General features: G+C 40.5%; 1 protein-coding gene across 2 annotated transcripts in view; it reads right to left on the bottom strand.

Annotated features, from left to right (window-relative positions):
- The window catches only part of LOC136857180 (CD109 antigen), a 271,611-nt gene extending 251,165 nt beyond the window's left edge, over nucleotides 1–20,446 (bottom strand). For both annotated transcript variants that reach the window (XM_067135625.2, XM_067135626.2), the window contains exon 1: nucleotides 20,189–20,446. In XM_067135625.2, the coding sequence (XP_066991726.2) occupies nucleotides 20,189–20,292 (104 nt within the window). In that variant the 5' untranslated portion in view covers nucleotides 20,293–20,446. The remainder of the gene's footprint in view (nucleotides 1–20,188) is intronic.
- Between the last annotated feature and the right edge of the window lie 450 nt (nucleotides 20,447–20,896).

Raw genomic sequence — 20,896 nt, 5'->3', positions numbered from 1 at the left:
TGTGATAAAGGAAGTAAGTCGTGTGCGGAAATAAATACAGTCTACCGTGTGCGCTCAACAAGAAAAAGTGAAGGGCATTTTCTTTTTTTATGCTTTATTTCCAGGAAACCTGAAGAAATATAATGATCTGTAAAGCCAGAAATGTAAAATGGCTAAATAAAAATGCCAGGGTCGCTGGTGAGCCCAATGATGACCGATGGCGTAACATAAGGTATGTGACTTACCATCTTACTACCTATTATGTCTTGTTTCATGATCTCTAAAAATGTGTATTTGAATGGGGTATATATGACGCAGTGGTCACCCCTATGTGGTTTTTGTAAATGTTAGAATACGACTAAAAAGAGTCATTTGTTTTATTTTCCACTTGGATAAATTTTTGAAGTCTTGCGAGTGCCGTATGATGTTGTAAAAAGTTATTGAATAGGGTTTCGAAGTGATATCACGTCCAATGTAGATCGTCATTTCCGTGTGTTTATTGCCTGTATTTTGTGATGTCAAATTAAGATGTTCATTCGACGTAAAATTTTTCTGTCTGAAATTTTGACGTAAATAATATAAGAGATCCATAGTTACCCATTTTCAATCGAGTGGAAGCGCGCTGTCTGGTGAGAGTATAGTGTGATGAATTTGGTCACGGAGTGAAACGTTTTTCTAGGCTCATTTTAACTGTGTCTGACTGACAATAAAAAAGATCTAGGAGAATTTTTCAGTCATTTCGTGAAAATCCAGTTATTAAAATACGATATCATTTTATGCGAAGTCATTCATTATTAAAGCACTGTGCGTATTAGACGTCGTGGATTCTAGTAAGGATTTTATTCCAGTTCTTTTGTCGGCGATAGTCGTGAGTTGGGAAACAGAGGTTAGTTTTGTCGTGTGAGTCGAGATGAGATTTGTGAAATCAGGTTGGAGACCTGTCAATGAAGCCGGGACTTGTGGAAGCCCGAGGAAGATTTTATAATGTTGGGAATGGAAAGCAATATACGAGGAATCCGCGCTGGTATTAATTTGCGATGTGTATAATTATTGTGGGCATCTTGAAGTATAATCTGTGCATTTTGTTGGTTAGAATATCGTATTTAGTAATTATGTCGGCAGAGTTTAAAAGGGAGCATTTTGAGAAGCCAGTCAGGTAGAACGAACCGGGTGTTTTACATCACTGCCAAGCAGGCTTGCGCGAGAAGCCGTCAGCTGATGGGGGAACACAGCGGCGATATAACGGGACACGCGTGGAATTGAGATTGTATTTCTCGGCCGGGGAGAACGTTAAATGTTGGATTTAGTTGAAATTTTCATCCGGGAATAACCTGAGTGTTATTAGATACTGTAAAATTTGTTTAATATGGGACGTAACGTGCATTTGATACGACGGACTTAGAGTTTAATGACCAAGATTAGCCAAATTAAGGGTTGTCCAAAATATAGAGCGATGGTAGTGATGATTGTTTGTCTGTGAGGGGTGCGCAAACGTTTTAAAATGTAATGACGAGATATGACATCGTAATTATATGGCGAGTTGCTTTTGGTTTGTACGTAGATTATTAGGGTTATCCAAGTGTTAATAATGGCTAGGGTTAGATTAGATTTAAAGTGTGAGGTCATGAAACAGGATATAAACTGGACATGAATGATGTAATCGTTCTTTTCCAGCAAATAGGAATCAACAGATAAACATCACAGGATTTAAAATTGTGAGAACACAATTGCGTAGGAATTTATGAAGAAACCAGAGTCCGCAGAGATAGAATTTGTTGTCCTTTAAGATTTCATTAAATCATTTAAATTTATTTAATTATTAAATTCAGTGAAACCGCATTTTGAAATAACTTTAAATCAAGCGAATAACTTGGAGATGCATTTTGGAAATCTTAGTTTGTTTTCTGGGGAATGTGTAAATGTTAACGTAACGATTAAGGGGACATATCCGAAGGTAATGGATTTTACTGCCACAAAGTATTGTGAGCATTGCTATTGTTGTATTATTTAACTTCGATTGATTGAGCCGTGAATGTGCTGGGGATAGTACAGTGGAAACTTTGGTCATCAACCGATGTGACTTAATTGTGTTTAGCCCTCAGCTTAGAAACTTGGATGGTCAGGGGTCATCAACCTCAGTGACTTAGATTAGGGTCATATGCCACTGTAGCGTCATTTTCCTTGCGGTCATCATCCACAATGACTTTAAAGTAACTTAGAAGTTTAGATGCCGGTCCATGACATAGACGCAGGTCACATCGATTCAATTAAGGGTCCATGTCGTATAACCACTGTGTGGCACACACCGATTGGACTGCCTTAATTATACCCAGAGTCCAGAGTTCGTGTTACGAGGGCTGGACCATAACGAATCACTATGATGGTACATGTGGTCTCACATGGAAGCCGAATTTAAGGATTTCCAGACATTCCTTTCTTTAATAAAAAAATGAGACAATGGTTTCTAGTAAGAATGCCCATCAGGCAGTTACGTCAAAGGCTCACACCAGTGTTCTGACCTTCTATGTAATAAAAATGATTGTGGTGTCCAGTGGACACGATTAATTTCAATGATACCGTTGGCAAATCAGAATGCTTCAGAATTTCATGAATAAATAGGAATCTTTTAAACAGACCTTTCATTCAAGTAGATAGATTAGAATTACTGAACTCTACCTTTACCTCAGGAAGTGACGAAGAACCCGATACGACCCAAGAAACAGATCTCATGAACTTTGCTGATAGGTAAGAAAGGTAGGTATCCCTCAATATGGACCAAAAGGGTTCAATACATACATACATACATACTCTTAAATTAATCTTTTTTTCATTCTAGGTTATGAAAACACATTATCCCCATCGATAAGCGTATAAAAAAACATTATGTTTGTGGCCGTGGTCGTTAAGGCGTTCAATTTATGGTCTGACGCCGTGATTGTCCGGTTCGAATCCCATTGGTTGAACATTTTTTACCATCGGAATGTTAGTCGGAAAGGTCAGGGAGGTGGTGGTATATAATTTCTCATCACTAGACTGCGTGACAGAAGCCTGGATTAAATTCCAAACCTTTTCGTAGTGGTTGTATCGAGTGAGGACATGTGGCGCTGTAGATGGTGACTCGTCTTTCCGATAGGGACGTAAAGCCTTGAGCAGACCCTTTGGTTCTATTAGACAGGAGTAGTCTATGTGCTGGCATAGGGTTTCACCCTCTCTCTTCCCACTATCATAATATATAACGCCATTCATTTCATCTCATCTCATTAACTCTTTTGATGAGGTTCACGTCAGAAAGGCCATCCGGTCGTAAAAACTCTGTACGAAGGTTCATGTCACTTCATAGCCGACCCCATATGGATTAGACATAGACGTGCGAGGAATAACATCTAAACAAATACTGGTCTTGGATACTTCATTGTAGGTGTTTCTAAGTGTTTTATATATACAACGTATGACTAGGCTGGGATAGAATTTCGTATGCTTGGTTCATTCTCGATAAAATGCCCCGCATTTAACGAGGTAAGACTGTCATTTTGTTGTGCATAACAACATTAACGTCATCTATATCCATGTGGTCGCACTATAATGGCACAGTTATTGATAGAATTAGGATGTGGTGATCGTTTATCGGGAGATATGTTAATTATTTTTTTAGCGATATCTGCAGAGAAAACATATTTTAGACCACAAAATGATTTTACTTTTCATTGGAGCTTGGAGCTTGGAGCTTTGGACTTGGTTCAACCGACTATACGTCCACAGAAATTCGTCAGCAGAAATCCGTCGGGAGAAGATGACGTCGCCGAAGCCATGAGGTCTCGCCTGAAAATAATTTTCTATCGTCAATATTTGTAGGAATTTCGCGTTAAGTCAACAAATTTGCAATGAGTCGACCATCCAACATACTAAAACTCCACGAGGAAGACGAAAAGAGGAAACAAAGGTAAAAATGGTAAAGATAAAATATGCAGTTATAGAGAGAAGCTGAAACAATACGTTTGGAGAAAGGTGAAGAGTCAAGTATGGATTGCTAAGGAAATGCTATCATACCTGTTTTGATTCCATTCAAATTCCGCATTAAACCTGGAAACTGTAACTTTTATTCATAAGAAATATTAATAGTCAATTTAGAATTACTTTATATATAGTAATTTCTACTGTCGAAGACAGGCTTACGCACTAGTCTAGAATATTTGAGAACACTTTGATACCGACAATGAGACAGTATTGTTTTAGCAAACCAAAGCGATCTCCGTACAGGCGATGAAGGTACTTCGAGGAGTGGAAGGTAGACTTCCACTATCCTTAAACTCGGCACTAAATGAGAGAGTGGTTAGCTCTCGGCTCGTCCGGGGAGTGGTAAAGCCTCAAAGTCGCACTGGCCAGATCTGGCCAGGCAGGTTTCCAGCCATGTTTCAATAGTTGATAAACAGCCGTCACAGTGAGTCCCTGCCCGCCGTGCTGTCGATAGTGCTTTATAGTTTTAGCATCCGACTCCGTGGCTAAATGGTTAGTGTGCTGGCCTTTGGTCACAGGGGTCCCGGGTTCGATTCCCGGTAGGATCGGGAATTTTAACCATCATTGGTTAATTCCGCTGACACGGGGCTGGGTGTATGTGTCGTCTTCATCATCAATTCATCCTTATCACGACACGCAGGTCACCTACGGGTGTCAAATCAAAAGACCTGCACTTGGCGAGCGAACATGTCCTCGGACACTCCCGGCACTAAAAGCCATATGCCATTTCATTTCATAGTTTTAGCAGCGCAACACTCGAAATACCCTCGAAATACTACAACGCGACCTTGAGGCTTCCCCATTCGCCGGACGAGCTGTACCTGGACGTCTTTGCTCCCAGAAATTTGCCTGGAACTCATATTTTGTGTGGGCTGAGTGAACCTGAAGGTCATGTGCCTCTTCACAAGTAAGTCGTATTTATAAATATTTCGACTTTCTGATAAGGAACCGAATCAACGTCCTCTCAGATGAACTAAGTACTTCTATACCGCGTCGGCTAGGCAGTCCCTTCAATACTGTTTTACAGAAAATAAATTACTTTGTTGGAGCTCTTTCAGCTATTTTTTTTAATAGATGACCTCGATGAAGGACTCCCAGAATAGGGATGCTCGATATTTTATCCTTTATCAACATTTCAGAAAGGCACTTTTGAATGATATGATGGTAAAAGGATACGTGATTAATATACAAAAATCCATTCTAACCGTAATGTTGTTAATGGGGATTAAGGTATCCCTGTTCCCAGGAACCAATTTACCATTCAAAAATGATTGGAAGCATTCCAGTGAGGCAATTTATTTACTGTAAAAAGCAGTTGTATAGTAGGTATAATTCTGTGTTCCTTTTTACCACCAGACATCGGCACTGAAGATGAGAAATTGTTTTTAACACTTACCACTTTTAGAAACGTAAGTCAGTCTTCAGCGTCCGCCTCTGTGGTGTAGTGGTTAGCGTGATTAGCTGCCACCCCCGGAGGCCCGGGTTCGATTCCCGGCTCTGCCACGAAATTTGAAAAGTGGTCAACTGAGTAGAGGTGGGTTCGATTGCCACCTCAGCCATCCTGGAAGTGGTTTTCCGTGGTTTCCCACTTCTCCTCCAGGCGAATGCCGGGATGGTACCTAACATAAGGCCACGGCCGCTTCCTTTCCTCTTCCTTGCCTATCCCTTCCAATCTTCCCATCCCTCCACAAGGCCCCTGTTCAGCATAGCGTGAGAGGCCGCCTGGGCGAGGTACTGGTCATTCTCCCCAGTTGTATCCCCGACCAAGAGCCTGAAGCTCTAGGACACTGTCCTTGAGGCGGTAGAGGTAGGATCCCTCGCTGTGTCCGAGGGAAAAGCCGACCCTGGAGGGTAAACAGATGATGATGATGATGATGATGAAGTCAGTCTTCAATTGATTTCCCAAAGTACAACGACATCCGTAAATCTTGCGCTTCGCCGAGGTTTAGCGCTGTATCGTTCTCACTATGTTCAAATGTTAAGAAGTACCATCCGCAGACAGTAACCAGGTTTAAGGCTGTCTGGAGTTGGTTCGTTCTTGGTCAATCGCATGCTTGCCTTGCCAATTACGTACTCCACGTGGAGTCCAGCGTTAACTTCAAAAACGTGCCGGCCGTTGACAAAGAAATTGCAAGAACTAACTACTGTATATTGCCTTCACTGACAGTAATATCTAACATTTGAGGTAAATCATTAATATAGGCCTAAGACAAATTTTCAGAATTATTTTGCACGTTGTACCAATTTAATTCTGGACATTAATATCCTACCTTAATTAGTCGAGTGACATCGCCACTGGCTTCTCACCAGGGAGGCCACGGTTCAAATCCGTCATTATATGTGGAATTTAAAAGAATGGCCTCTCCCCTTTATGTTCAGATTCCTCGTAAAACTGGAGGTTCCGTAGTTATGACCACATGTTCACGATGCTTGCTTGCTTCCTTTCCTTAGGGCCGATGACCTAGATGTTACACACCTTTAAACAACAAGCATCATCATCATAATCTTTCTTTGACTGGCTGAGTGGCTCAGACGGTTGAGGCGCTGGCCTTCTGGCACCAACTTGGCAGGTTCGATCCTGGCTCAGTCCGGTGGTATTTGAAGGTGCTCAAATACGTCAGCTTCGTGTTGGTAGATTTACTGGCACGTAAAGGAACCCCTACTGGACAAATTCCGACACCTTGGCGCCTCCGAAAACGTATTGATGTGTTGAAATTATTATTATTATTATTATTATTATTATTATTATTATTATTATTATTATTATTATAGTCTTTCTTTCTTTCTTTCTTTCTTTCTTTCTTTCTTTCTTTCTTTCTTTCTTTCTTTCTTTCTTTCTTTCTTTCTTTCTAATTTGCTATATTATGTGTGTGTAAATTATAAACCCCAGAAGTTTATCTATAGAACTGAGGTTTTTGCTTGCGGAGCTACGCGCACCTTCAGAAATGTAACAGATTACAACTACGAAAGAAATATCTTACTTTCCTCGGGAGACGTGTATGAAGATAAGGTGCTCAATACATCTATAAAGTCTACGAAAAATAAATCGTTATGTAGGTGTAAATAAGCTTGAATGTTCCCCAGTGGCAGCCCAAGTGTCATGAAATCTGAGGAAAGCACGCTTATCACTAGGAAGATCTCCTACCAACAAAATAAAAAGTTGAGTAGTTCAGATGGTGGAGCGCTGGCTTTCTGAGCCCAAGTTGGTGGGTTCGATCCCGGCTCAGACCGGTGGTATTTGAAGGTGATCACATACGCTACCTTCACATAAAGCAACTCCAATGAGATAATGAGATCTCTGTCTGTGTAAACCGCAAAAGTAGTTGGTGGGACGTAAACCGAATACCATTATTAGTCTATTACTACCAGCATGAAACTGAGCATATCCAGTAACGAACAGGACCCTAAATATAATTAAAATCTTCCGGGCTATTATGCCGCGGTTCACTCCTCTCGCTACTCCCAGACGTTTCGACTACTGCTGCGGTAGTCATCTTCTGTGGCGTAGATACGCTCTCCTGAATCCCGGCGGGAGAAGCGAGAGGAGTGGACCACGGCATAATAGCCCGGAAGATTTTTATTATTTTGACACCGGCCGTGAAAGCCTTCATACTTTAAGGACCCTAAATATTGTGTTGTTGGGGAATTTTTGAATAATATGTTATTGGGTTGTTAGACGAGATAAACCAAAGAGCGTGAACTGTTCTTCTTGAAGAATGTAATACATTATGTCTACTTGGATAGACAAAAAAGAAACTGGCAATTTTCCTTCTATGCGGAAATAACAGTTCATTTAAAGAGAAGCATAATTTCAGTTAATTCTATATCATTGGTCTAATCGCAGTAACAAAATAAAGTTGCGGAACAGAATAAGACATTAGTTCAAAACACGGCTATTAATTCAGAAGCTCGTTTGAGTAAAACAGGAGTTAGCAATAGTGATCAGCGCCGCCATCTTGCGCACTAGAGCGCCCCTGGGTTTGGAATCTATTGTTAAACCTCTTCCGCTTCTTTACACACCCAGTGTGGTGAATTTTCGATGGATGAGTATTACAGTAGACTATGTTTTAGAAAATTGATTATCATCAGTTGTATTCTGTGATATAATAATGATAATAAAATAATAATAATAATAATAATAATAATAATAATAATAATAATAATAATAATAATAATAATAATAATAATAACAATTACAATAATAATAATAATAATAATAATAATAATAATAATAATAATAATAATAATAATAATATAGAAGAAGAAACGTAAGAGCTGTCCTGAAGCTTCACTGGGGTCATGAATGCGAAGAGAGGGCGTGGTATGGAGCAAGGTATAACTGAGTGTAATGACGGATTCATTAAATGTAATATGTTATTCTGGAAAATATTTTCAAATAATTTCCTCCAAGAATTACATGGAGAGTTACTTTTTCACTGTAAGTGTGAAGATAATTAATTGTATAAATAAAACAGTCAGCGTAATGGCCTTCGGTTCAGATGGCCCCGGGTTCGATTCCTGGCAGGATTGTGGATTTTAAGCTTGTATCGTTAATTTCTATGGCTCGGGAACTGAGATATTCGTGTTCGCCTCAACACATAACTTCATCTACACACAATATGTCACACTACTAACCACCACAGTAACACACAGTAGTGATTACATACCTTCATATAGGATTAATATCATGAAGGGCATCCAACCTTAAAACTGAGCCAAATCTAAACACGTACCGTCTCCAGTTTGGAAAAGAAGGCCAGGAGGAAGAGGATGATTATTTGATTAAAACATAAACCAATGATTTTACAAAGAATATATTACATTTAGGCGAATTATATTTCTGCACCACAAAATTAATACAAGTCCACCTTTGTGGTGTAGTGGTTAGTGTGATTAGCTGCCAACCCCGGAGGCCCGGGTTCGATTTCCAGCTCCGCTACGACATTTGAAAAGCGGTACGAGGGCTGGAACGAGGTCCACTCAGCCTCGGGTAGTCAACTGAGAAGAGGGGGTTCGATTCCTACCTCAGCCATCCTCGAAGTGGTTTTCCGTGGTTTCCCACTCCTCCTCCTCCTCCTCCTCCTCCTCCTCCTCCTCCTCCTCCTCCTCCTCCTCCTCCTCCTCCTCCTCCAGGTAAATGCCGGGATGGTACCTAACTTAAGGCCACGGCCGCTTCCTTCCTTCTTCCTTGTCCATCCCTTCCTATTTTCCCATACTACCACAAGGCTCCTGTTCAACATACCAGGTGAGGCCGCCTGGGCGAGGTATTGGTCTTCCTCCCCAGTTGTATCCCCGGTCCAAAGTCTCACGCTCCAGGACACTGTCCTTGAGGCGGTAGAGATGGAATCCCTCGCTGAGGTCAAAGGAAAGACCAACCCTGGAGGGCGAACGGATTAAGAAGGAAAGAAAGAAAGAAAGAAAGAAAGAAAGAAAGAAAATTAATAAAATGTGTATGTTTTTTCTTATAAGGATGCACCTTAATCTATATATCAATATATCTATTTGTGTCTGTGTTATGAATCGTGAAATATCTTAATAAATCGATCTGCTTGAATGTAACAAAATTATAGATGCCAAATGCTATAGCTAATTTGTTATCTATGGCTGGTCTTACATATTTCGAGAGCAGAGAAAACCTGTTCACTTAAGTGTGTGGTACCAAATATTCTTAAATATTCTTAAACCAATAAGCCTCCGTAGCTCAGACGGCAGCGCGTCGGCCTCTCACCGCTGGATACCGTGGTTCAAATCCCGGTGACTCCATGTGAGATTTGTGCTGGACAAAGCGGAGGTGGGACAGGTTTTTCTCCGGGTACTCCGGTTTTCTCTGTCATCTTTCATTCCAGCAACACTCTCCATTATCATTTCATAGCATTTACCACTCATTAATAAATCACCTTGGGAGTGGCGACCCCATTGTAATAACAGCCTATATATGTTTCATTCATTACATCCCTGACCCGGTCAATGACTGGAAAACAGGTTGTAGGTTTTCATTTTCATTCTTAAACCAATCTTTTGGGAGAAATAGGCTACTTTCCTTCCCAGTCTGTCCCCGGAGTTAAAATTCCTGAGCATCTCATTTCGCACCAGTCAACTAGGTCCTCGGGACGTGGGCGTGAAAATCTATTCGAACTCTACTATTTTCTAGTAAATTTTGTCCACAACTGTTCGCTTTATATTCATGAAATTTAGCACTTATTACAAAATCTTGGTATTGTGTTAAACATTACTGACCCACAGTAAACAGTGCGTTTGTTAGATCAGGAAATGTTAAAACACTTTAATAATGTTCAGATTACAGAAGCACTTTTAGTTACGTAACTTACCTCTTAGAAAATACTTCATGAAGCCTAACCAAATTATACCATCATACGAACATAAATTCACTCTACCCAAACCCAAAACCCATGGCACTACAGCCCTTGAAGGGCCTTGGCCTACCAAGCGACCGCTGCTCAGCCCGAAGACCTGCAGATTGCGAGTTGTCGTGTGGTTAGCACGACGATCCCGTTATTCTTGGCTTTCGAGACCGGGGCCGCTATATCACCCTCAGATAGCTCCTCAATTCTAATCACGTAGGCTGAGTGGACCTCGAAACAGCCCTCAGGTCCAGGTAAAAATCCCTGTCCTGGCCGGGAATCGAACCCGGAGCCTCCGGGTAAGAGGAATGCACACTACCCCTACACCACGGGGCCGGCTCAAATTCACTCTACCACTTTTATTAATTTAGAACCGTGAGCAACAGATTCACTAAATACGTTTTATATCCTAAAATTATTGCAACTATTTACAAAATAATTAACTAATTTGAACTAAATAAGTTTATATTAGGACGTTGGAGTCAGCACTCTCCATAAAATGAAATGTATGGCTTTTAGTGCCGGGATATCCCAGGACGGGTTCGGCTCGCCAGGTGCAGGTCTTTCTATTTAACACCCGTAGGTGACCTGCGCGTTGTGATGAGTATGAAATTATGATGAAGACAACACATACACCCAGCCCTCGTGCCACTGGAATTAACCAATTAAGGTTAAAATCCCCGACCCGGCTGGGAATCGAACCCGGAACCCCCTGAACCGAAGGCCAGTACGCTGACCGTTCAGCCAACGAGTCGGACAGTATTCCATAAATAAGTCACTTATTACGCAACAATTTTTATATATTTTAATGAGGATATTTAGTTTAGATTTGTTGTGATTATTGGGATTTGATTATTTGGACTCGGAAGACGGCGATAAATTATGTATGTAAAGGATTTATTCTTTTGTTTGTTTTGGTTTTCCTCAGTATGTGAATTTTGGAATTGTTTAATTTGTTTGAAGTCGATATGATTTTGAAATTATTTGATTGTCATGGTAATTCTGGTGCATCCTGTACCACACGCGCCACATCGGCGTGGGAGATTTCCGGTTTCGTAAAGTTGCACAAATTTCGTAATTTTTCTAGAGGCTTCCTAAATGTTCCTTGTCAGCACTATTTTTTCTGCGCTCCTATTGGAGAAAATAAAAGGAAATGTGATTGGTAGGTGAAGGAAATCATCGTACGCTCATTGGCCGTGGTAATATTTCATAATTTCCGGGGAGAAGCGTTGTCGCTGGAGCCTTGCTCTGCGAGGGCGTCTTTTCTGTTTGACCACTGAAGGGAACGGTCACCTTCCAAGGTACGGGTCTTCTTGGCCCCGCCATCCGGTAAGCACTGATTATTATTTTTTAACTTTTCTGGTATTCAGTTTCAGATGTAGTGTTTCATTTAATTTATCTTGCCGGAGCGTACCCGTGTTTCCTTCTGCTTCCAAATGTTATAATTATGACTTAGCTGTTTCGGTAAGTCACCTCACCTTGTTAAGAGATAGTTCCCGTTTGTTGTTTTGTAAATTAAATGTTATACGCCTTTCGAAGTAATCCTTATCAGTAATATTTTTCTCGGGACTATCTCATTAATTCCGCTTCATCGTGGATTATTCATCTTTAGGTCGGGTACCCTTTCTCAGAAGTGTTTTTGAGGGGGCTACCCACCGAAGATGCTCTGCTCCATGATTACACGTAAATTATTTTTCCTTTTTAGATGTATCTCTTCACTTTAGTATAACGTTACCTTCCTTTATTTATTTCGAACTGTTTTGGGTTTTTAAAGGTAACGCCACGACAGTGGAACGTCATGTGTGATGTTCCGGTGTAAAATAAATTTAATTACTAAATGCTACCCTCATGTAAATTGTAATGGTTGTTGAAATTATGCCGTCATTATTTTAATTGTATCTTGGTTATTGCTTTATATATGAAATCGAATCTAACTTGTTAAGTAAAGTTTAGGATTACTTTGACTTCGCTTCTTCAGTGTTACCAATACCTTCCACCGCCTGGATATGGTTCCCAGCCGCTTCCCGGTTATCCTTTCTTAATAGTCATGTTGGTTAAACTGTTTGTTTATTTCCTGTGATTAATGTGCTTGCAAATTTAATTTCGTACATGTTGACATGCCTAGTGTACAGTACCTTTGGTGAAAGCATTACGGTAGCAAACATTTTCTCTTCTTTAAACCTTTTAATTGTAACCTTACCCTTTGGAGAGGTTGCAGTATGAGATTGGTCAACCGAAACGCCTTTCTCGGACACGATATGGCCTAGGAAGGACATCTGAGGCTGTGCGAAAGTCACTTTGCTAGCCTTAAGGGTTAGTCCTGCTTTACGGAGCCTTTCAAGGACTTCATTGATATGAGCAAGGTGTTCTTCAAAAGTTTCGCTAAAAATTACCAAATCATCAAGATAATTATAAACGAATTTGAATTTAATGTCTGACAACACGTTATCCAGCAGCCGAGTCAAAACAGCGGCTCCCGTTGCCAGTCCGAACGGCACGCGCTCAAATTCATAGAGGTTCCAGTCAGTAGCAAAAGCTGTAAGATGCTTGGATTCCTCAGCAAGAGGTATCTGATAGTACGCCTGATTCAGATCAAAAGTGGTAAAAATTTTGGCATTAGCAAACCAAGAGAAACAAGAGTGCAAGTCAGGAAGTGGAACAGATTGAAGCACAACTCGCTTATTCAACATTCGATAGTCTATTACAGGCCGAAAACCACCCTGTGGTTTAGGGACTAGAAATATGGGAGAAGAGTACGCAGATTTAGAAGGACGTATTACACCATCAGCAAGCATTTGGTCGATGATAGCCTTAAGGGCTTTCATCTTAGGAGGCGACAACCGGTACGGAGGAGAACGAACAGGTACATTGTCAGTTACTTCAATTTTATACTCCAAAACATTGGTCACACCTAACTTGTCAGTGAACACATCAGGAAATTTATCGCAAAGATTCCTAAGCTGGTTGGCCTGATCATCAGGCAAATGATCAAAGTCGAAAGCTTTTGGTTCACTTGTGTCCTCAGACACAGCACTGACATGATAAGGAAGGATAGGAGAACGGTTACACAATGTAAAGATCCTCATAGAAAACTTAAACTGGAATTTATTATATTGAAGATCCAAAACCATACCAGTTTTGGCAATAAAATTTGCACCGAGAATGAAAGGACAAGATAAATCTTTCACCACTACCACGGGCATTTTCCATGTGAAATTACGTATTCTAATTTTGAGATTCAGACTTCCAATCAAATTCAAGGAATTAGAATTAGCCGTATGGCAGGTTAAAGACACAGGTTTTAAAGCAGGGAACTTACAAACAGATTTCACAGAGTTATACAATTTTTCACTCATCAAGGTGAGGCTACTTCCAGAATCAACTAAAGCACAAACTGGTTCATTGTTCACTTCTAGGCAAATGTAAGGTAATTTACATGGAGGAATAGCAGAAATACCACAAGATTTTGGAAAATTGACACCAGGGTCAGACTGAAGCTTATAATCGACTACAGGGTCGGGTAAATCATCAACTAATTGACAGCGATAACAGACGAAACATGAAGGTACACTATAAGTTTTGGCACCAGGATCGGCGGCTAGTCATCTGGGATTACTATTACCAGAACGCCCAGAGCCGGAAGAATTGCGAGGACACTGTCTTGAAAAGTGTCTATTTGACCCACAATATCTGCAAGAACTAGTGGCGGGAGAAACTCTATTCTCATTCGGATTTGAATTGCCTAAGGGCTCAATCTTAGGACAATTCCTTTGGAAATTTTGAAGTTGACCACCCATGACAGGTTTTGAATTGCCTAAGGGCCCAATCTTAGGACAATTCCGCTGGAAATGATCCGTAGAACCACAACTATAACATGCACGTGAATTACGTGGCTTGGAAAAAGTAGAAACGGTACTAGTGACCTGAGAAGACGTGCTCATAGGAGGAGGAGCCAAGGCGACTCGTAACTGGTCGGCATACCTAATGCCTTCAGCAGAAACAGTAATAGCTTCCAACTGAGCGAACGTAGCGGGTCGAGGCGACAGAGCAAGATACGACCGGTAATTTGGTGCAAGACCCTCAATAATGCTAGCAACCATTTGAGACTCAGAATAGTTTAGCATGAAGATCCGAGCATTGAACTTAATGTCCTGGATGTATTCCGACAATGTTTCATTCAAATACTGTACTCGAAAATAATGCCTTTGAACCAAAGAAGACAAAGCACGGGAAGGAATAAAAAACTCAAGCACATGTGCATGAAATTGGTCAACTGTCCACTTTTCTGAAATGGCTCTTATGACATGCTCAGAAAGAGCTCCAGATACATGTGGATATAAGACTTGGAAGAAATTGTCACGACTTAAGGAATACACTACACTCTGATCTTTAAATTCGACCAAAAAACGTAGAAACACTATGACTTCGTCAATTGAATTAACGGTGAACTTAGATACACCCTTAAATATAGCAGTTAATGGGTGAGGCAAGTTTGAAAAAATTTGAGAAGCAGCAGGAGTAGTAGGTACCTGAACAGCACTGGATTGGTTACAAGAAGGCAATACAGTAGTAAAGAAATCTTGATTAGAACGCTCCTGGGATAGGGTAGGTGTACTAAAAGTGAGGTTAGGACTGAGGTTAGATTGCATAGAAACCGGCACAGATATTCGCATCTGCGACACATTTTCACACATCTGTGACACCCCTGAAGAATTTACTACAGGTGACGCTTGGACATGGGGATATCTTTGTACAATAGGAAGAGAAACAACTTGGGTCGCAACCGGAGGATGAGATAAAGACACAGTAGAATTAACAGTTCCCAAAGGAACAGTTGACATAGTAACTTGCGTACAAGAAGCACCACTATCATTATTCACGGGCAGAGAAGCACTGGTAAATACAGCAGGAGAAGACTGCACGGGAGTATCTTTAAAAGTGACCACTGCACTAACTGGTGAAGCAGTAGATACAGATACAGTGTCACTGTCACACGTTTCAGATTGGACGGGTACATTAACAATAGAACTTGAGCTAGGCAAAGAATTACCTTCCAGCAATCCAACAATTTTATCAAAAATATCACAAAACTGCAATAACAACGATTCGCACTCACATCGCTCATCTTCAGATAAATTATGCGCCAACAGATCGCGAATCCTGTCCACGTAATGCTGCACTTGGCCTTTCGCACGTGTTAACTGTGCATCAGACGGTTTAGAAGAACAAAATGACATGATAATGGCTTTATATTCTACAATTTTATCTCTGACAATCGACAAAGATGCGCACACTTCATCTGTTGATAACCCTGGGACAAAAACAGGTTCATTTAGCGATTGTTTCAACAAGCTCGTGTCATCCTTAACCTTTCCTGTCGAATTCAACTTACGAATACGAAGTTCGTAAGCTAATTCCTCCTTCCTCAAATGGAACGGCCCTGGGATAGCACGAGACATGTTGATAAAAAAGGAAATTACGAGATAATACTTGAATTAAATTTTAGGTTATAACCACCGAATTACCGTCAACTTTGCTTCTTCAGCAACCCAAAGCTCTGCTAACATACTGCAACCTCTCCAAAAAGGGTAAGGTTACAATTAAAAGGTTTAAAGAAGAGAAAATGTTTGCTACCGTAATGCTTTCACCAAAGGTACTGTACACTAGGCATGTCAACATGTACGAAATTAAATTTGCAAGCACATTAATCACAGGAAATAAACAAACAGTTTAACCAACATGACTATTAAGAAAGGATAACCGGGAAGCGGCTGGGAACCATATCCAGGCGGTGGAAGGTATTGGTAACACTGAAGAAGCGAAGTCAAAGTAATCCTAAACTTTACTTAACAAGTTAGATTCGATTTCATATATAAAGCAATAACCAAGATACAATTAAAATAATGACGGCATAATTTCAACAACCATTACAATTTACATGAGGGTAGCATTTAGTAATTAAATTTATTTTACACCGGAACATCACACATGACGTTCCACTGTCGTGGCGTTACCTTTAAAAACCCAAAACAGTTCGAAATAAATAAAGGAAGGTAACGTTATACTAAAGTGAAGAGATACATCTAAAAAGGAAAAATAATTTACGTGTAATCATGGAGCAGAGCATCTTCGGTGGGTAGCCCCCTCAAAAACACTTCTGAGAAAGGGTACCCGACCTAAAGATGAATAATCCACGATGAAGCGGAATTAATGAGATAGTCCCGAGAAAAATATTACTGATAAGGATTACTTCGAAAGGCGTATAACATTTAATTTACAAAACAACAAACGGGAACTATCTCTTAACAAGGTGAGGTGACTTACCGAAACAGCTAAGTCATAATTATAACATTTGGAAGCAGAAGGAAACACGGGTACGCTCCGGCAAGATAAATTAAATGAAACACTACATCTGAAACTGAATACCAGAAAAGTTAAAAAATAATAATCAGTGCTTACCGGATGGCGGGGCCAAGAAGACCCGTACCTTGGAAGGTGACCGTTCCCTTCAGTGGTCAAACAGAAAAGACGCCCTCGCAGAGCAAGGCTCCAGCGACAACGCTTCTCCCCGGAAATTATGAAATATTACCACGGCCAATGAGCGTACGATGATTTCCTTCACCTACCAATCACATTTCCTTTTATTTTCTCCAATAGGAGCGCAGAAAAAATAGTGCTGACAAGGAACATTTAGGAAGCCTCTAGAAAAATTACGAAATTTGTGCAACTTTACGAAACCGGAAATCTCCCACGCCGATGTGGCGCGTGTGGTACAGGATGCACCAGAATTACCATGACAATCAAATAATTTCAAAATCATATCGACTTCAAACAAATTAAACAATTCCAAAATTCACATACTGAGGAAAACCAAAACAAACAAAAGAATAAATCCTTTACATACATAATTTATCGCCGTCTTCCGAGTCCAAATAATCAAATCCCAATAATCACAACAAGATTAATTTTAAAATTTGTGTTAATGTACGAATGTTTATTTAGTATACTCTGTACATCAGGGCAACATTAACATTTTGGAGAGTCTTGCAAACAATTAAATTAAATAAGTAAATAAATAATAAATGAATAGAAAATACCAATGTCTGTCATCCTGGAAATTTGTATTGCTTCATCAGGAATATTTTGGGAGGTTATGAACCGTAGTTTGTAATATATAAATTTTACAGGAAAGCAAGAAGAAAATTTCTGACTGTATCCACTCATGAGTAGTTGACACATGATAAAGAGATTTAATGGACTTCGGAGGAAGATAATGTATATAAACTATAAAAATTCACAGCCTCTTTCCAGTCATTCGACCGGGTCAGGGATGGAATGAATGAAGCCATCTGGCAGCGAGGATAGGAAACGTGCCGGCTGCCGAAGCCTGTCGCACTCCTCTGGGGCAATGATAAATGGCTGACAGATGAAATGTTAATGTAGTGTGTTGCTGGAATGAAAGATGACAGGGAAAACCGGAGTACCCAGAGAAAAACCTGTTGCCTCAGCTTTGTCCAGCACAAATCTCACATTGAGAGACCGGGATTTGAACCGCGGTATCCAGCGGTGAGAGACCGGCGCGCTGCCGCCTGAGCCACAGAGGCTTCATATATATATTCTTATTTAGGAAAATTTCATCTACACATTGGTGATAGAATTGAAAAAGACCATTTTTTAATATTATTTTATGTCCAGATTCTCTTACTTCAGCTCACATCTTAAATGTGTGGCTTTTTATTATTCTTATTTTTATTTGTAAAAAAGCAGTATTAGTTCGTCAGTTATTCATAATAGGCTGGCATAGAACTGCCCGGTTCCTTGTTCACCCTGATATCGTTCCATGTTTACTTACAGAAGCAGAGTAGTGTACTTTCCATCTAACTCCTGCCGCCTCTTTACGTTAAATTTTCATTCGTCATTTGTACATTTACTATACTTTATAATTTTATAATAAGTACATTATGTCCCTTAAAGCGCTATCTGGTTCGAAAAGTAACCTAATGGGTGAAGTTAATTGATACTGATGGTGGTGGGACCAGTCGAATTCATTTAAGCTACAAGGTTCCTGTACCAAGGATGCAGCCGTTGGTCAATAGGTCGCACTTTATATCAGCAGGTCATTTTTACGTTGTACCCCTGAGTGACAGCTCCACTGGTTTATGAGGTTAAGGTGGTCATAACTGGGGCACACTTCTAATGTTTTTGTTCGTTAGCTGATGCCAGTGGGGGAGTCGTCGTCCTCAACATAGCGGGTTCGAATAAGGCCGAGGTCGATGACATCTGAAGGCTTTTAAATGAGACAACTCCTTGTCATTGGCTTCCGGTAAGTATGTTAAATGCACTCCCGTAAGTTAAAATTCCGATACCATGGGTTCTATAAGAGATTTAGTAATTGGAGGACAAAACAAACATTATTATTATTTTAGTGGTGTTTCAGTTAATTCAGGTTGGTGGTGTGGGTAACAAATCACTTCCTAGTTCGTGAACCATGGGCTGAGTGGCCTAGTAACTGGTCCTGGAAGTTACTGGGACACCAGTTGCTATGGAATGGGAGAGGATATCTTTGACATATTCTAAGTCATAGCCCTCCTTGTGCTAGGTGGCTAGGACTATAGCCTACAGTCCACCCGTTAGAGCAGAGGTTCCCATTATTTTGGACAATGTGTAAGTAGCGCAGTATCCTGCGTCACAGAATTTATAGTGCTTAAGAATATTTTAACCAAGCCTCGGACCTATGGGAGTAACGGAGTTCCCCTTCAATTTAACAGGCGAGGGACTCCTTGGAAACAACTTGGCTAACGAAATGGAATTCGATGGAGATTTTTTTTTTTTTTTTTTTTTTTTTGGTAGTATGAAAATGGCGTGTGGCTTTTAGTGCCGGGAGTGCCCGAGGACAAGTTCGCCTCGCCAGGTGCAGGTCTTTTGATTTGACTCCCGTAGGGGACCTGAGGATGAAATTATGATGAGGCCGACACATACACCCAACCCCCGTGCCAGCGAAATTAACCAATGATGATTAAAATTCCTGACCCTGCCGGGAATCGAACCCGGGACCCCTGTGACCAAAGGCCAGCACGCTAACCATTTAACCATGGAGCCGGACTTTTTGGTAGCGGTTTAACGTCGCACTAACACATCGAAGGTTTTCGGCGACGGAAGGTTGCGAAAGGGCTAAGACTGAGAAGGTAGCGGCCGGCCGTAATTAAGGTACAGCCCCAGCATTTGCTGGTGCGGAAATAAAAACCACGGAAACCTCATCTCCAGGGCTGTCGATGGTAGGATTCGAACCTACCATCTCCTGAATGCAAGCTCACAGCTACGCGCTATCAAAATTAATGGGGCTTATGGAAGAAAGAAAGTAGAACTGGCTGAGTCAGCAAAGAAGATGCGTATTGAATCGATCTTAATCATATTTTAATATTTCTTAAATCATCAGTATTTATCTACCAGGAAAGGATTCTAGATGTACCATGTGCAACTGACTTTCTCATAGCCATCGTCAAAGGATAATTATTTACGTCAATGTTTCCGTTTAATATTGTTCATTAGCATGTTAGAAATTCGAGCTGTTTAACAAGCAGATATACTTTTCTTAATTGTATTGAGAAGTAAGTTAGCCTTCGTTTCAAGATGATTGCAAAAGCCACTAACCTCAGAATATAATGTTCATGACATGTTAGTTGTTGAAATTGTTCAAAGGTTCAGATATAAGACTTTCCTTTTTAGTTAGGTCTCTGGAGCTTTTAAGCTTTAACACACATTCTACTATAATTGAATTTATAGTATGCCCATACAGTATACAAGAGAAGTAATGTTTTAATAGAAATACTTACGGTATAAAGTCGCTGGACATCATATGTTCTGAGGCATGTTGATTGCTTCCTACAGCAGAGTGCAGAGCGAACTTCAAAGTAAGTAAGAAAACTGCCAAATTCATCTTTTACACTGATGATTCTAAATTGTGTTTACTTTTCAAATCTAACATTAGATCGGTGATCCCGTAATTTCATCGCTAACGGTGTGTGGTGGTGCTACGTATCCTTTTCCAGAAGACAGATGTGCTCAGACCACCACAGGACTGCCGTGGCGAATGTCGTGCTGGCGCATTTTACGAACTGTACCTCGCGCCACAAGTGTCAAAGTAGTCTGTACTGCAACTAGCGCCACGAAACGTCACTGTTGTGAACTTCAAACAAGTTTACCAATATGCACATAATAGCACTAAGATCGAGATTTGTAATCTAAATATAGTACTAAGGGCGAAGTTTGTAATTTAAAAACGACTCGCTCTCATGAGTAAAAATCCCTAATTGTGCGTAAAAATCCCTAATTGTCTTGTCTCGGAGACTGGTTGATTGTGCTGTACCCTACGTTCCTGCAACTCACTCTCCACACACAAAACCCTCTACCTTACTCTTGTCAAATGTGGCAGGCAGAGGCGTAACAAATACGATATGGACCCGCCTGCAGGAAAAAAACTTGGGCCCCTCAAAGAATGTATAAAACCTATCAGTAATACATATAAACTTAACTACAGCAGA

The sequence above is a fragment of the Anabrus simplex genome, chromosome 1, assembly GCF_040414725.1.
Source record: "Anabrus simplex isolate iqAnaSimp1 chromosome 1, ASM4041472v1, whole genome shotgun sequence".
Lineage (NCBI taxonomy): Eukaryota > Metazoa > Arthropoda > Insecta > Orthoptera > Tettigoniidae > Anabrus > Anabrus simplex.
The sequence above is the reverse complement of the archived record's forward strand: the minus strand, read 5'-3'. Positions and strand labels throughout refer to the sequence as shown.